The sequence below is a fragment of the Lissotriton helveticus genome, chromosome 7, assembly GCF_964261635.1.
Source record: "Lissotriton helveticus chromosome 7, aLisHel1.1, whole genome shotgun sequence".
Lineage (NCBI taxonomy): Eukaryota > Metazoa > Chordata > Amphibia > Caudata > Salamandridae > Lissotriton > Lissotriton helveticus.
Genome location: NC_136068.1, coordinates 1,738,304,161 through 1,738,318,675, shown reverse-complemented (window position 1 = coordinate 1,738,318,675; position 14,515 = coordinate 1,738,304,161). Strand labels below are relative to the sequence as shown.

General features: G+C 42.7%; 1 protein-coding gene across 1 annotated transcript in view; it reads right to left on the bottom strand.

The window, feature by feature from the left end:
• LOC144770725 (lens fiber membrane intrinsic protein-like) overlaps window positions 1–14,515 on the bottom strand; it is a 62,838-nt gene that overhangs the window by 21,495 nt on the left and 26,828 nt on the right. The window contains exon 3 of the mRNA XM_078655459.1: window positions 3,685–3,831. Within this exon, the coding sequence (XP_078511585.1) occupies window positions 3,685–3,831 (147 nt within the window). The remainder of the gene's footprint in view (window positions 1–3,684; window positions 3,832–14,515) is intronic.

Here is a 14,515-nt window from a genome sequence, read left to right as displayed (position 1 = left end):
AGATGGTAGACCACAAGTCTGTGTAGCAGCATGATATGCATCCTTTGTGAGGCGGTCCTAGAGTATTCCTGACAGTCAATGCCGTAGTATACCAAACAGATTCTAAAGGTGTTCATAAACATGCACACAGGTGACAAGTCAGGTGACAGTGTGTACTACGTCCCCCATATACAGAAAGGCCACCCAGTAGACCCAGATAGTCACTTCACCCAGCAAACTGTCATGTATCCAACACAAGAGCTGAGCCCAGATGAGGGTGGGTTGAGGAGGACCGCCCGACCCCCACATTCACAGTATAGCGGCGAGCAAAAGAATGTGAACAGTGATCCTGTGTCAGTACAAATATGACATCCCAGCAAGGGGAGATTCATGTGTAATGCTACCCTGTAGCACCAATCATCCAAAGCAATCAAAGAATTTAGAGAGGTCTGCCGAGAAGAGATCATACATATTCTTCACTCGGGCCGTTGTATACCACACAAATTAGTCCAAACGCGTGCAACAGCTACGCAAAAGGTATGGCTGACTGGTAAAAACCTACATGGTGATGCTCTATGAATATAAGGCCCTGGTGTCTAGGGCTCCATCAGGAGGAGGGAAGATCATAGGCGTTCACCCTCCCAAGTGTAGAATGGCCAGGGCACACGGAAAAGACAGCCTAGGCCTTCAAGTGTCCAGAGCAGCTGTCTCGTAGACGAATCCCGAACTCCTGCAGCAGGAGGGGGCAGTCTGTGTGGCCGACGCCGGGAGCCCTAGGTACACAACCACCGTAGGCTGCAGAGAAGAAGTGCAGTCAGAAAGGCAAAATGGTTTCCAAGGCTCAGGCTGCGATAGGGAGCTGGCCTGTAGTACCAGCACTGTGAGTTCTAGACATTCTTTTCTCGCAGGCTGCAGAGGAAGCACTATCAGAAAGGTAAACAGGCCTCCAAGGTGTCCTGCGGCTCCGGCCGCTCAGTCTCAATTCTTCGTTAAGCCCTCCTAATTAGGGGAAATAAGGATCATCAGTGGCACTGGAGTCTACAGCATCTCCATCGCCGAGCGTGGAGTAGGGCCTGTCCCATGTAGTCAAGGTGGGCTGAGAAGTCCCAGCACTGAGCCGGAGCTCTACCAGGGAACGGCCATCTTGGTTGTCTCTAAGCTCTGCCTCCTGCATTCATTTTTTATTTAGAAAAGGCTATTAACATACTTTTTATAAACTAATAATTATGTTTGCTTTATACTTTTGTTTACATTTATTTATATTTTTAATTTAACATTAGTTACTATTTAAAAAAAAAAAAATTTTAAGCCCCTGCCTGCATTATTTTTTATGAAAGGGTGTTGCAGTTGGCCCAGTGTAGTCCTGGACTTACTCACCTCTGAGCTTGAGTACATTCATTTACAACTGTTTTGTGTCCTTTTTGGCTGTAGTAACTACAGAAGTGCAATTTGTAGATGGGTGCATGTCCCTTACTGAACCCCTCCTTAAACTTCACTTAACTCCTCTTTACTCCTCCCAAACCCCTATCCTTTAGTAGTAAGTATTCCCCAACATCCAGCCACCCCCCCTCTCCCACCCACATTTACTACTAGAACATATGCCTACATGTGCAGAGATCCGTTGGGGTGGAGATCTCTATACACGTAAAATGAGCTCAGCTCAGGGGTTGGCCTCTGAATGTATGTTAGTGAATAGCATTTTGTAGCATGTTAGTAGAACTATTGTAGTAGTACTAATGTACTACAAACTGCTGTTTGTGAATATGTCCCATAGTCTGTAAACTAGTCACCCACAACCACATAGTTTACGACTCATTCAGTCCCACAGTACAACTCATTATAAAACCGATTTAGCGACAGCCATTTAGTCACAGTATTTAATCCACTTAAAAACACTCCACTTTATCCACTTTAACCCCTGGCATGCAGACACTAAGTCTACAACCCACTCACCCACATTCACAGTCTCTCTCTATCTGATTCACCACATTCACGCACCCGTATAGTCTACATCAGACTCACTTAAGGCAACCCAGTCTTCAGCTAACTCACCCACAATCACACCCACAGTAACACAGTCATATATTCAACAACAAACACACAGATAGTTCATTAGCACAAACTGTAACCAACTAAACCATAGTCATGCAATCTAAAATGGACTCCCACAGAGTCAAACAATCACAGGGTTTGTAACAGACACACCCAATGTCATATATTCACACAGCCCCAAACAGAATCACTAACTCAGCCGCAGACATGCAGTCACATAGTCACAGAGACTAGATACAACTCCTATCACACAGGCTGCAACCTGTGACACAATCCATAAACAACTCTACTACAGTCACTCAGCCACCCAATCTACAGCTCACCCACCAACAGTGTACAACTGACTCATCTATATCCATATTCACTCTGTGTGAAATGTAAATGTAAATGTCAAGGTATTCGTAGAGCACACTGCCACCAAGCGGTTTCCTGGCGCTATTACTCACACCGCTGTGGAACCCTTCCTGGCTTTCCCTGTGAAGTGTCCACTCCTGGGCACCCCCAGGGTGAAGCCAGGCATCCTAGCGCTGTTGAGGCCGGTGTGGAGGTTAAGCAAGCTATTGCCCAGAGTTGCAGCGTGGGGCCCATGATTAGAATAGGCACCGAGGCGAGAATTGTCAGGTCCGAGGAAATTGAGCCCAAGACCCACCGTGGTGGGAATACAACCTTGGTCCCGGGACGGAACTCTGCATCAGGGTGTGCCGCTCTAACCATTGAGTCACACTCCTCCACATGTTTGATCACCACATTCATGTATACTCAGTCTAAACCTGTCTCATCCACAGCAACAGTCTTCAACTGACTCACCCCACACATGCTACAACTGACCCACCAACAGTTAAAACAGTCATATATTACACAACCGACACACAGATATTTGTTCAGTCACACAATCACAAAGACTGCAACTAACTAAACCACGTTCATGCCCTCTGAAATTGACTACCTCAGAGACAAAATGTCACATGGGCTGTTACAGACTCACCCGAGTCACATAGTCACACAATCTAAAACAGAATCACCACAGTCACACAACTTCTAACTGCCTCAGCCAAAGAGTTGCAGTTACATATTCACAGTCACACAAACTGCAACCAAATCCTGTCACAGTATATAAACTGTGACACAGTCTACAACTAACTCTAGTAAAGTCATGAAGCCACACAGTCTACAACTGATTCACCCACAGTTTACAACCGACTCACCCACAGTCACCCACAACCATGCAATCACACAGTAACACCATTTACAATTAACTTGCAAGGAGTGATGCTGTAATGTAGCCATGCAGGGTACAGCAGACTCACGCAATGCCAACCAGGTGCAAAGTTTGCAACTGACTTACCAACAATCATGCAGTGACACAGTTACACATTCCACACACAACTCACAAATATGCTGTTAAGCATTTAATAACCATACTCCCCAGTCCTTCAGTCACACAGTCCCAGAGCATAAAACTACCTTATCCAAAGTCTCATAGTTACACAGTTTTCAATCAAGTCACCACTTTCACATGACACAATAAACAACAGACTCGCCAACTTGTCAACAGACACATTTTAAAGGTCTACATGTGAAGCGTAATGAAATCTTGGTGTTGGAACTATGGGCGGCTTTAGCTTCCACCTTTAGGATAAACAAAGCGCTTACCTGCAGAAAGGCTGGAGATCAGCGCCCCAAATGATCCAAAGCGTTTGACCGGGGCATTGCTAGCAAAGGTGGCACAGGATGAAAAGATGGAGATGAAGCCGGCTACCGTAGTGAGAATCATAAAGGCTCTAGCGACATCATTATAATCTGGAAAAGAAAGAGAACATACAACTGTGACACACAATAAGGACCAGAGTACAGTTTTTCAAAGCACAGCTTAGACACCAGGACTGAGGAAATCAGCCCTTGGGGAACAGTTGAATAGTTCACCAAGGGTACCCGTTTCTAGCAGCAAGTCTACAACTGTCTCAACACCAGCTCTCTATTGCTCTCCTAAAATGTTTGCACTATACGCAAACATAGATGCAGGGACAAGTCTACCTGTAAGTGAAGGGAAGAGTTGACCAAACTGCAGAAGATGAAGATATGGGAAGTTCAATTCAAGTATCCTAAAGCAACCACCAACACATCGTGACCCGAGCACCTTCCCAAATGCCTCTCTGGAAACTCCATGTCAGATTATTCCATATTCTACACTCAAATGAAATATATTCCATGTAAACCCCACATGCCACGCGGAGCAACCCACACAACGAAAACAGCAGCGACAAGCAAGTTTTTGGTTGAGGGACCGGAGATCTCATCCTCATCACAAATATGAAGGGAAGAGATGACCAAACTCCAGAAGATGTAGGTAGAGGCAAGTTTAATTCAAGTATTGTGGAGCGACCACCAACACATCACTGCACCCAGGTCCTTCTGAACTGCCTCTTTCTGAAATCTTCACATCACAGTGTTCCACATTCAACATTCAAATGAAATACATTCAAAGTAAATCCTACGGTAGTCAATGCAGGACATTTCTTAACAGACCAATGGTAAGTTTGTTAGGACTACAACAGTTAGTCATATATCAGGCCTTCTTGACCTGTTAACAACTTTCCAACAGCCTGGCTTCCATTTTCTAGGTGATTCTGTAGGTTAGCACTCCTGTGTGAGACAAACTCATCCATTTTGTCTCCAGTAACACCTGTTACACGGAGTGCCTCAGGGACTCAATGGGCGTGGCACCCGTTTTCTGTGCCCCAGGATACTTTGGAATTGCAGAAAGGATTGCAGATGCTTGAACAACCCTTTCTTTGAAATGCATTGCACAAGTGCTACATGTTCAAGGAAGCAGTGCACCAATAGTATTATAAACACTGGTACAAAGTCAAAGGAGCTGTCTGGGGGCATACTGAATCAGCAAGAGAAAGTGGTTGCACACAGTCAAAGCTCACCAGAGGGTGAACCTTGAAAGGGGGAAATGAGTTCCCACAGACCCTCCAGACATCCCCCTCGAGGCGAGTGCAGTCACTTCCTACTGGGAAATCTCTGACCCACTTTGAAATGCAGGCCACGTTGACATCTGCAAAGTGAACCACGGACCAGCTGCTTCTGACAACCGGTTTTCCATTTATTAATGTTCTGTCCACAGAGCCGATCCGATACTGTTGCTGCCCGTCCATTCACTGTGCTTCCACCATTTATGGTCAATGACAAAATTGACCTGAAGATCCAACATCTGTACTGCAAGGATTTCTTGTTCTTTCTGAAGATGGTTGTTTGGTCTATGATGGACCAACAGAAGCAGTGTTGTAATCTGGTGGATACGTCTGGCATATCATGACTTCCTCTTTCACCATGATGAATCAGAAATGCATGAGTTGCTTGCTTTGAAAGAGCACATGCAAAATAAGGTAATTGGCCCGTTTCTGGTGTCATCTACAGCTGTTGGTACGTACTATGGTTCATATCAAAGACTTATAGTCGATTCCATATTTTTCTCATGCCATGTTTTGTCCTGGGTCTAGACTACAAGATGTGGGAGGTAGCCTAGAAAAGTCCCTCTGTCCAGTCAGTACCCAAGCAGTCTAACTTCCCAAGTTGCCTGGATCTCTGCCTTCTTGCCCATGTGGTTTTACCCTGCCTAGATCCTGATTAAACTGGTGATGGAGCAAGGATTCGCACGTAAAGCGCCTTGCTTGTATTCAAGAACCTAATTAATTAATCAATCTGTTTGTCTTATTAATTTACCCCTTATTCTGACATTTTGGGTGTCCGAGAGACGCTTGCTTATGTGTTTACTAATCCTAATACGCTTGCTACCTAAGATGACTACTGTTACGCGGGAATTTCTACTGCACATGCGTCGGTCATACCCATGTGACGTGACGTACTCGCAGTTCTGGTGGGAAACTGTTTGCACTTGCGCATTAGAACTAAAATGGCTGCTTTGTGTTTTCACATGCCTGAAGCTTGCATTGCTGCTTTTGATATGCTGTTCGTTCTGCATTAATCCTAATGCTATAGTTATTATAAAGTAATGGGTATAGAGTAGAGATTCATGGTATACAGTGCATTCATTTTTTCTGTATTCTAAAACTGTTTCTTTTCCATTTCATGGTACATTACGAAATATGGCCTGCTGTCCCTTGCCGTACTCCATTTTGCTTGAAACTAAGTCTGCGAGAGATCCGCGAGTCTACACAGCAATGCCCTTTGGAACTTTACCAAATGGCAGTCCCAGCCAAGATGCGCCTGGGAAGAAGCTCCCTCACCTAGTCGAGGAAGTAGAATTGTACCAATAAAATTACATTGTATGCAAAGTTAAATTCACCATTGTTATGTGAGAAGCATGTGTCATGGGAACCCAACATTCGATGGGCGGGTATGAAAATTCTAATGAGGGGATTAGAAAAGCTCAAATGATAGGTGGTGTGATGACCTGTCCTTTTTCTTGTCCAATCGAAATTGGGGATCCTTACACTTGCAACATTTGGGGGGTGGAACACTGACCTGAAAAACAGTATAACTTGCCTAGGTTAGCTAGAGAAATTGTCCGACTTGTCCGAATAGCTGACCTGTCACTGATCCAACGCACTCAATAGCTGATTGAAAACAGAGGTGCTGCGGAGCACTCTGTCCGACATACTCATAGACTCAATCGGGGTTTTGGGAACCTTAAGTGCTTGCGAAGCACTTTGATGGGAATTCGATAACCCAATCAGGGTTTTGACTGATAGCTGCAGAGAGGGTGTAGCTCAGGTGTTGCAACTGAACTGCGGGTGCTGGTCTCAACTTTGGTGATCCTGCCCTGATCCTAATCTGGTTTTCCTGTCCTGGGTTCTATTCTGCACCTGCTGGCCTACTGGCAACTGCATTCCTTGGGGTTCCTCCCGTCCTTAACTGACCCGTGGCCAGGGTTGGTCTCCACACCGTTCTAGGTAAATATAAATCTGTGAGGGAAACCTACTAGCGTCCTTTCCTTTCCTTACTTGAAATAGCTAAAGTCTTAATTTCACATTGTTCCTTTTTCTTACCCTCCCTCTTCTGACAAATAATAAAGTCATACATTTTAGCTGTTCTTATTAGTATGTTCCATTTTTACCCATCCTTTGAGCAAATTGTGACATACAGTTCATGAAATATAGATGTTCCCTTTTTTTTTTACCCTCCTTTAGCTGAATTAAAGTGGTTGCTCTGAATTATTAGTGTGTTCCATTTTTTACCTTCCCTATAGCTACATGGTTATTTCAAATTTCGTCATTATAAATCAAGTTCCTTTTCCTTATTCACCTTTCTAGTGGTACTCAAACTATGACATTCTAGCATGTTCCTTATTTTCCCGTCCTTTAGAAACGCCATATCAAATCTAATTTCTGATGTTTCTTATTAGCATGTTCCCTGTTCTTACCTTCCCTTTAGATTTCTAAATGGTTGGCATAATCTATTTTCTGCATGGTTATACGATTTTCATGATTTTGGTAATTGATAGTTTGCTTGCTATAAACTTCATGCTTACTAATATTGATGAAGACTAGATAAAGGTTTTCAAAACTTCCTGAGTCTGTGGTTATTATAAAGAGTGCAAATGTTATAAATGGTTATTTTAGACTGCTTATCTTTGCAGCTAGCTCCCTGATCCACTGTGATCATAGGTGCCAAAGGACAAGAATTGGTAAGTCCAAGGTATAGGAATTAGTTAGTATTCTGGATTACTGGTAGTAGAGTGTAGGTAACCTGATTAAATTAGTAACGGTGAATTAAATTTATGGGCCCAAGTGTGCATGTTGGTAAAATTATAGTCGGGTGACCTGAGCGCTCTATCAGTAATTTCCTGGTAGCAGAGGATGGTTAGGGACTAGTTAAAATAGGTAGGTAGGTGAACTGCTGCTAACTGTGAAAAATAAAACTTGCTGCTAAATAAAATCAATCGATCAAATGAAAAAGTGTTTTAAATTGTTTTGAAATGTTATGAAATGTTTTAAAATTTTCTCTGATATGCTACTATATTGATCTATGTATTAACCAAAATCGTTAGTAATTGATATGTGTTTGTCTGGAATCCCCGGGGGCAGAATAGCGAGTGGTAGAATAGAAGCCACGTCGCATTGAGGTCACTTACTTGCAGGAAAAGTTAGTGCATGGTTGGGCAGAACTGGAAGCACTAATTAGGGTTTCTGTATAAATGTATGAATAAATGATAGCAAAGAGTTTGCTGGCAAAACTTCTATTGTGATATAACCTAGTAAGGGTCACACGGGAGGAGTAGCAGGTTCGTCTGAGCTTGATTGTTAGCAAAAGGGTTCACTGGTGAAACTTTTGACTTAGTATATATCCCAGAGTGGATGAGTCCGAAGGAGTAGCAGGTTCTCTAATGCTTGTGTGAAGAGTAGGCGGAAGAGATCTACTTGCAGTATATGAAAAATAAACAGAAGAGATTTACTTGCAGTGAAACAAACCTTTTCTTTCTAGACACTCGAGTACAGTGGCGAATGTTGTAAAATAAACAGAGCACTTGCACTTTAAATAAAGAATTGAGTTTTACGATACCTTGTGAAGGAGGGAGTCAGTTGCGGAGCTGCGCTGACGTCACTCAGTGCCGCGCTGGTATTGGTCGAGACAGCATGCGTGTAGCATTGTAAAGGAGGGGTGACCACAGGAGCGTGGGAACTCGTTTACGAGGAAAGCTGCGCACCCATTGGTTGAAATTGTTTGAAACCTCACATTTGGCTGGTTGCAGAAAAGTAAAAGACGTGCTAGTATTGGAAGTAAATTTTGTAAATAAAGTAAGTGATTTATGAAAATATATGTGGCATCCAAGTCATCCAGAGATTCGACCTGATCCAAGATATCAAGGTTTTGTGAGGGATCAGTGGGCAACAGCTAGAAATCACATTATGTACGGAGGCAAGAGAAAAATGACATTTGTAGATAAAGTAAAGAACTACTTCAAGAAAGATAAGCCCATCAAAACTAGAGAAGGAGTTATTATTCCACCACCTAATACTCCTGCATCATTTATGTTGTTTGACAGAGGCTACCATGCTTGTGTATGGTTGGAAAATTGGGTGGAATATACTAAAGATGATGGAATTTTAGCATTTCCCTTAGAAGGTACATTTAATGGGAGAATTTTATTTAATTTGAGGACCCGAATGAATGATTTGCATCCCAGACCTAGACTAACGCAATATGAGGCCTTAGAAGAATGGGAAATAGAGGCTTTTGAACGAGACAGACCCAGAATTGACAAAGGGTTAGCTAAATGTTATCCGTAGGTAAAGAAAGAGACCCGAGAAAAAAGAATGAAAGAATGGAGACAGAACATGATGGTAGAAGGACTGTTCCCCGTATTAACAGTAGGAGAGCCAAGGGAAGGGGAAAGGACAGAAAAAACAAAACATTTAATGACCACTGGTGATTCAGACGATGATTATCTGGAGGATTTGTTAATGAAGAATCCACCACCTTATAATGAGGAACCTAGATCCCTAAGCACGAGAAACCCATTCCTGAAACCTAATTATGGCGAGGGACCAAGTATGGCAAATCCAAGTGCCCCGAGTTATGGCCCTCCCTTAATTCCGCAGATAGTACATGAAACCTCCATGGATAAGGTACTGCAGGATAGAGAACGAGAGGCTTTAGTTAAACAAAGAACAGAACTATTTCAGAAAATCTCCCAATTAAATACCAGTTTGGAGGCTCTGACAATTCCGGAAACTATTGGCCCAGTTGTTCCTTTGTACGGGGATAAGCAAGCTAGTACGAAAACTCCAATTGTAACCCCATCTGTAGTACAGCCGAGAAAAGAGCCCTTGATAATAGACGATCAGGCAAGTGAATGTGAATCTGTGATTTCCTTGATGGATTTACCGATAACGGAACCAGAAGGGAGTTCACAGAGAATAAACACTCCTTTTAGCACAAGAGAAGTTCAAATTGAGTCATCTTCCGGTACCAGAAGTGCTACGTTAGTGACTCCTGAAGAAATCGACAGATGGACCCGAGAATTAGAGAAACCAAATCCTCAGCCAAAACCATTAGATATATATAAACTGAGAATAGAATTGGAGGAACTGATGGCTGGGAATGTGGGTTTGGACAGACTGAACACCCTTAGTGAAGAGGAATTGTTGTTCATTTGTAAAAGTATCACTCGTAATACCAGAGTGTTCCATGAGAAATTAATGGACACTGCGGCTAGCATGGGAATTGACATTGGTAAGTCTAAAGTCTTGCAAAAACCCTAGAGAGCAGAAATTTCTGACAAGGATTTAGTAAACATGAATGTGACAGGGAAAAAGGTGCAGATAAGAGAATTGCTTAACCTGTTACAAAATGGGGAGAATTAGGAGAATTAGAAAAATGGAAAGCCAGATGGGCAAAGAAAAAAGAGGAAATTAGATCCAAACAAATGACTTCTGAGTATGTCTTAAAAGAAGCAGAAAAGGTGGAAAAATTATATCCTATGAGAGAAGTGCTAGGTGGAGGATATGTACATGTTCCATGGTCCCGACAGGATATTGTGTCCTTTACAAATGACTTCCCAAAATTGTGAGAAAAACCTGTAGAATGGTACAGACAGGTCGAGAGATTTGTGAAAGTTCAAAAATGCCTCCTGAAAGATCTAGATGGTTTCTTTGACATTGTAGTTCCCGTAGATTTATGGACAGAATGTAAAATTGCTGTTGATTGGCCTAGTGAAGAATTCCTAGAGACCCAAAAGACAGGGGCTCCGTCAGGAGATGTTATGAGGAAATACAATCAGGTAATGTTGTATTTGAAAGCAAAGGTGCCTGCAAAAGAAACTGATTGGACCCGAATAGATAGAACTACCCAGAATCGAGATGAAACTGTACATTCTTACTATGAACGACTGCTACAGGTGTTCAAAACGTACAGTGGCCTGGATAACATAGAAATGAAGGACATGACCCACTTCATATATCGATTTGAGTTAGGGTTAAGGCCTGAGATCTCTCAGTAGATCAAAGACAATAAAATCTGCTGGCAAGCTAAACCAATTGACGAAGTCCTTAAATATGCTAAGTACTGTGAAGATGAGCTGGAAGATAAGCGAAAAGAATTGAAAGAAAAAGTTGTGTAGACACATGTAAAATTGGCAGAGCATCAGGAGCAGCAGCTAAGCAAAATGACTAATAATCAAAGTCAGGGCCCCGGGGGTGGGGGAAAGCCGAGGGTAAAAATGAGCAGAGAAGGCACGAAAGAAGTTTCCCTGCCACGGGTGCGGAAAGGTGGGACACTGGAGGGACGAGTGCAAGGCTGTGCAGAATGGTAATGTGCAAATTAATTATTTAAATCCACAGATGCAGAATGAGACACCACGGAAGACACAGCAGCAGGTAAAACAGAATCATTTGCCTCGTGCACCTAGGCCAAATTACAGGAGCAAAGCACAACAGGGTGAAGACACTGAAGTTTGGGAAGGAAGGGAGGATAGAAATGCAGCAACTTCACAATTTCTGTTAAATGACACATTCCTCTGTGACGATATCTACTGACGGTGCCTGAGGGGGGAGGACGAGGAGTGCGTGCTTGGCGCCTCCTTGCCGGTGGACTAGTCAGGGCCATACATTGAAGGAAAGGTTGAAGGAAATGACATCACCTTTCTGTTGGACACTGGTGCTACCCGTTCTACTGTGAGAACAGCAGACGTTCCAAACCTACCCCTCTCGGGAGAAGCGATCCAAGTAGTGGGCATTTCTAATAAACTAATTAGTACCCCAGTTACCGAACCAATGGAAATTAAAATAGGGAATTTTAAAGAAATGCATAGATTTGTTGTCTGTGATTCCAGTCCCGTGAATTTATTAGGACGAGATTTGTTGTGCAAAATGAACTGTACCATCTTTTGCACTCCAAATGGTGTTGAAATTCAGACCCCAGATGAAGACGGAATATACAAATTAATGTTAGCAAGACCCGACTCAGAAATTAAAAGACTGACAATACAAGACTTACCTGTAGAGCTCCAACAGACAGTGAAACCAGAGGTATGGGATTTTACTGGAAAAGATGTTGGATTAATGGCAAATGTTGACCCAATTAAAATAGCCATAAAGGAAGATGCAGTCTACCAAAATACTAAACAATATAAAATGAGTGCGGAAGTAAAAGCAGGGGTTGCTATTGAAATCAAACGGTTGCTAGAAGCAGGCATTTTGCAAGAAGTGTTGAGCAGTCCTTGTATTTCACCGATAATTGGCATAAAGAAACCTAGTGGTAAGTACAGGGTCGTACAGGACCTGCGCAAAGTTAATAAAATTGTTGTTCCTTGCTGTTCTGTCGTGCCAAACCCTGCAGTGATTCTATACCAAATACGGTGGAATGCTGGATGGTTTACCGTCATTGACTTATGTCATGCATTCTTTTCAATTCCATTACATCCAGACAGCAAATTTATTTTCTCATTTGAATTCGACAGCCATGTATATGTCTGGAATCGTGTTCCTCAGGGGTACACAGAAAGCCCTTCAATTTTTAATTAAAATTCTGAAAAAATGCATTGAAACTCTGATATTGCCCGGAAAATCAGTCCTGGTGCAATACACAGACGACCTCTTGGTGGCGTCTAAAAGCAGAAAAGACTGTGTTGTCGACACTATTGCCTTACTGAACCATTTAGGTGAAGGAGGACATAAAGTGTCACCAGAAAAACTGCAGTTCTGTACCTCATCAGAAAAAATCTGGGGCACCAGATAGAGCGAGGTATCAGGAAAGTTACCACAGAAAGAATCAGAATAATTCGAAACATGGAATTGCCCAATACCCAGAAAGAAATCAGAATGTTTCTTGGAGTGGTAGGATACTGCAGGCAGTGGATTGTGGGATTTGCAGTCCTAGCAAGACCATTGATAAAAATGACAAAGAAAGGAGCAAAAGATACTGTGGAATGGGAAGACGAAAGCATAACTGCTTTTGTAAAATTGCGAGAATGTCTGTGTACAGCTCCTGCATTAGGAATGCCTGACTATTCAAAAGATTTTGCACTTTTCTGTGACACATGAGACAATTGTGCACTTTCAGTCCTGACCCAAATTCATGGTTTAACTCGACGTCCAGTGGCATTTTTTTTCTTCCACTTTGGACCCAGTAGCAGCTGAATTACCTGGATGTCTGAAAGCTGTAGCTGCAACATGCATGAGTTTGAAGCAAAGTGAGTCCATTGTTATGGGACATTCAGTAACTGTATATGTTCCACATTCTGTTGTGATTTTGCTGACAAGAACTAAAACTCAGTATCTCACACCAAGTCGGCTGGCTAAGTATGAGAGAATCCTTGTAGGTGCAGGAAACGTAACCATTGCTAGGTGTAATATTCTGAATCCAGCTACCTTACTGCCCAATTCATTCTCAGCAGAAGTGAGAGAAGAAGTTGAACATGACTGCATTGATTTGACCGAGTTTAGTACAAAACCACGCCCAGACATAAAAGAAGAGCCTTTGAATAATGAAGATTATGAGCTGTTTGTAGACGGCTCATGCATGAGACATGAGGAAGGAGGCCTAAGCGCTGCCTACTCGGTGTGTACTTTAGGAGGTCCAGTAGAAGCATCTTATTTACATGGAGTCAAGTCTGCACAAGTAGCTAAATTGGTTGCATTGACAAAAGCTTGTAAATTTGGGAAGAACTCGAAGATAACCATATATACTGATAGCCAGTATGGTTATGGGGTTGTGCACGACTTTGGCCAATTATGGATGCAAAGGGAGTTCCTGACTTCTTCAGGCACCCCTATCAGAAATGGAAATTATGTGCAGGATTTACTGGAAGCAATCCAGTTACCAAAAGAATTGGCTGTGGTCAAGTGTGCTGCTCACAAATCTGGCAATGACAAAGTGACAGCAGGTAATCGATATGCTGACCAGTTAGCCCAACATTGTGCAAAGTACCGAATAGCAATCAATATAAAGGTTGGGGGAAACGGAAACAGCTGCCAACTTATGATGCTAGAAGGAATAAATACATGGGAGGAAGTGAGAGACTTACAAGACACAGCAGAGCCACAAGAAAAGTAAAATGTTAGAAAATTTGGTTGTCCGAGGAGGGTGGAAGATGGTGTCATTGTTTACCTGGATGGTATGCCTGTGTTGCCGGACTGTCTGCTTGCTCCTATGGCTAGGTTGATACCTGGAGACACACATTTGGGAAGAGATGAGATAATTCGCATATTCCGACAGACATGGTTCAATTCGAAATTCAAAAGATGTCTGATTTGTCAGCAATTTAACCCCAGAAAGACAACTGTAGTGTTACCAGGAAGGTTTGGAAAGGCAGAGGGCCCTTTTATTTGACTACAACTTGACTTTATACAGTTACCCCCGTGTCGAGGAATGAAATACCTACTTGTCATTGTCTGCCTATTTTCAAAATGGGTAGAAGCTTACCCTGCACGCAGGAATGATAGCCTCACTGTAGCCAAATTGTTACTTAGGGAACTTATACCTCGGTACGGTTTTCCAGTCACAATTGAATCAGACA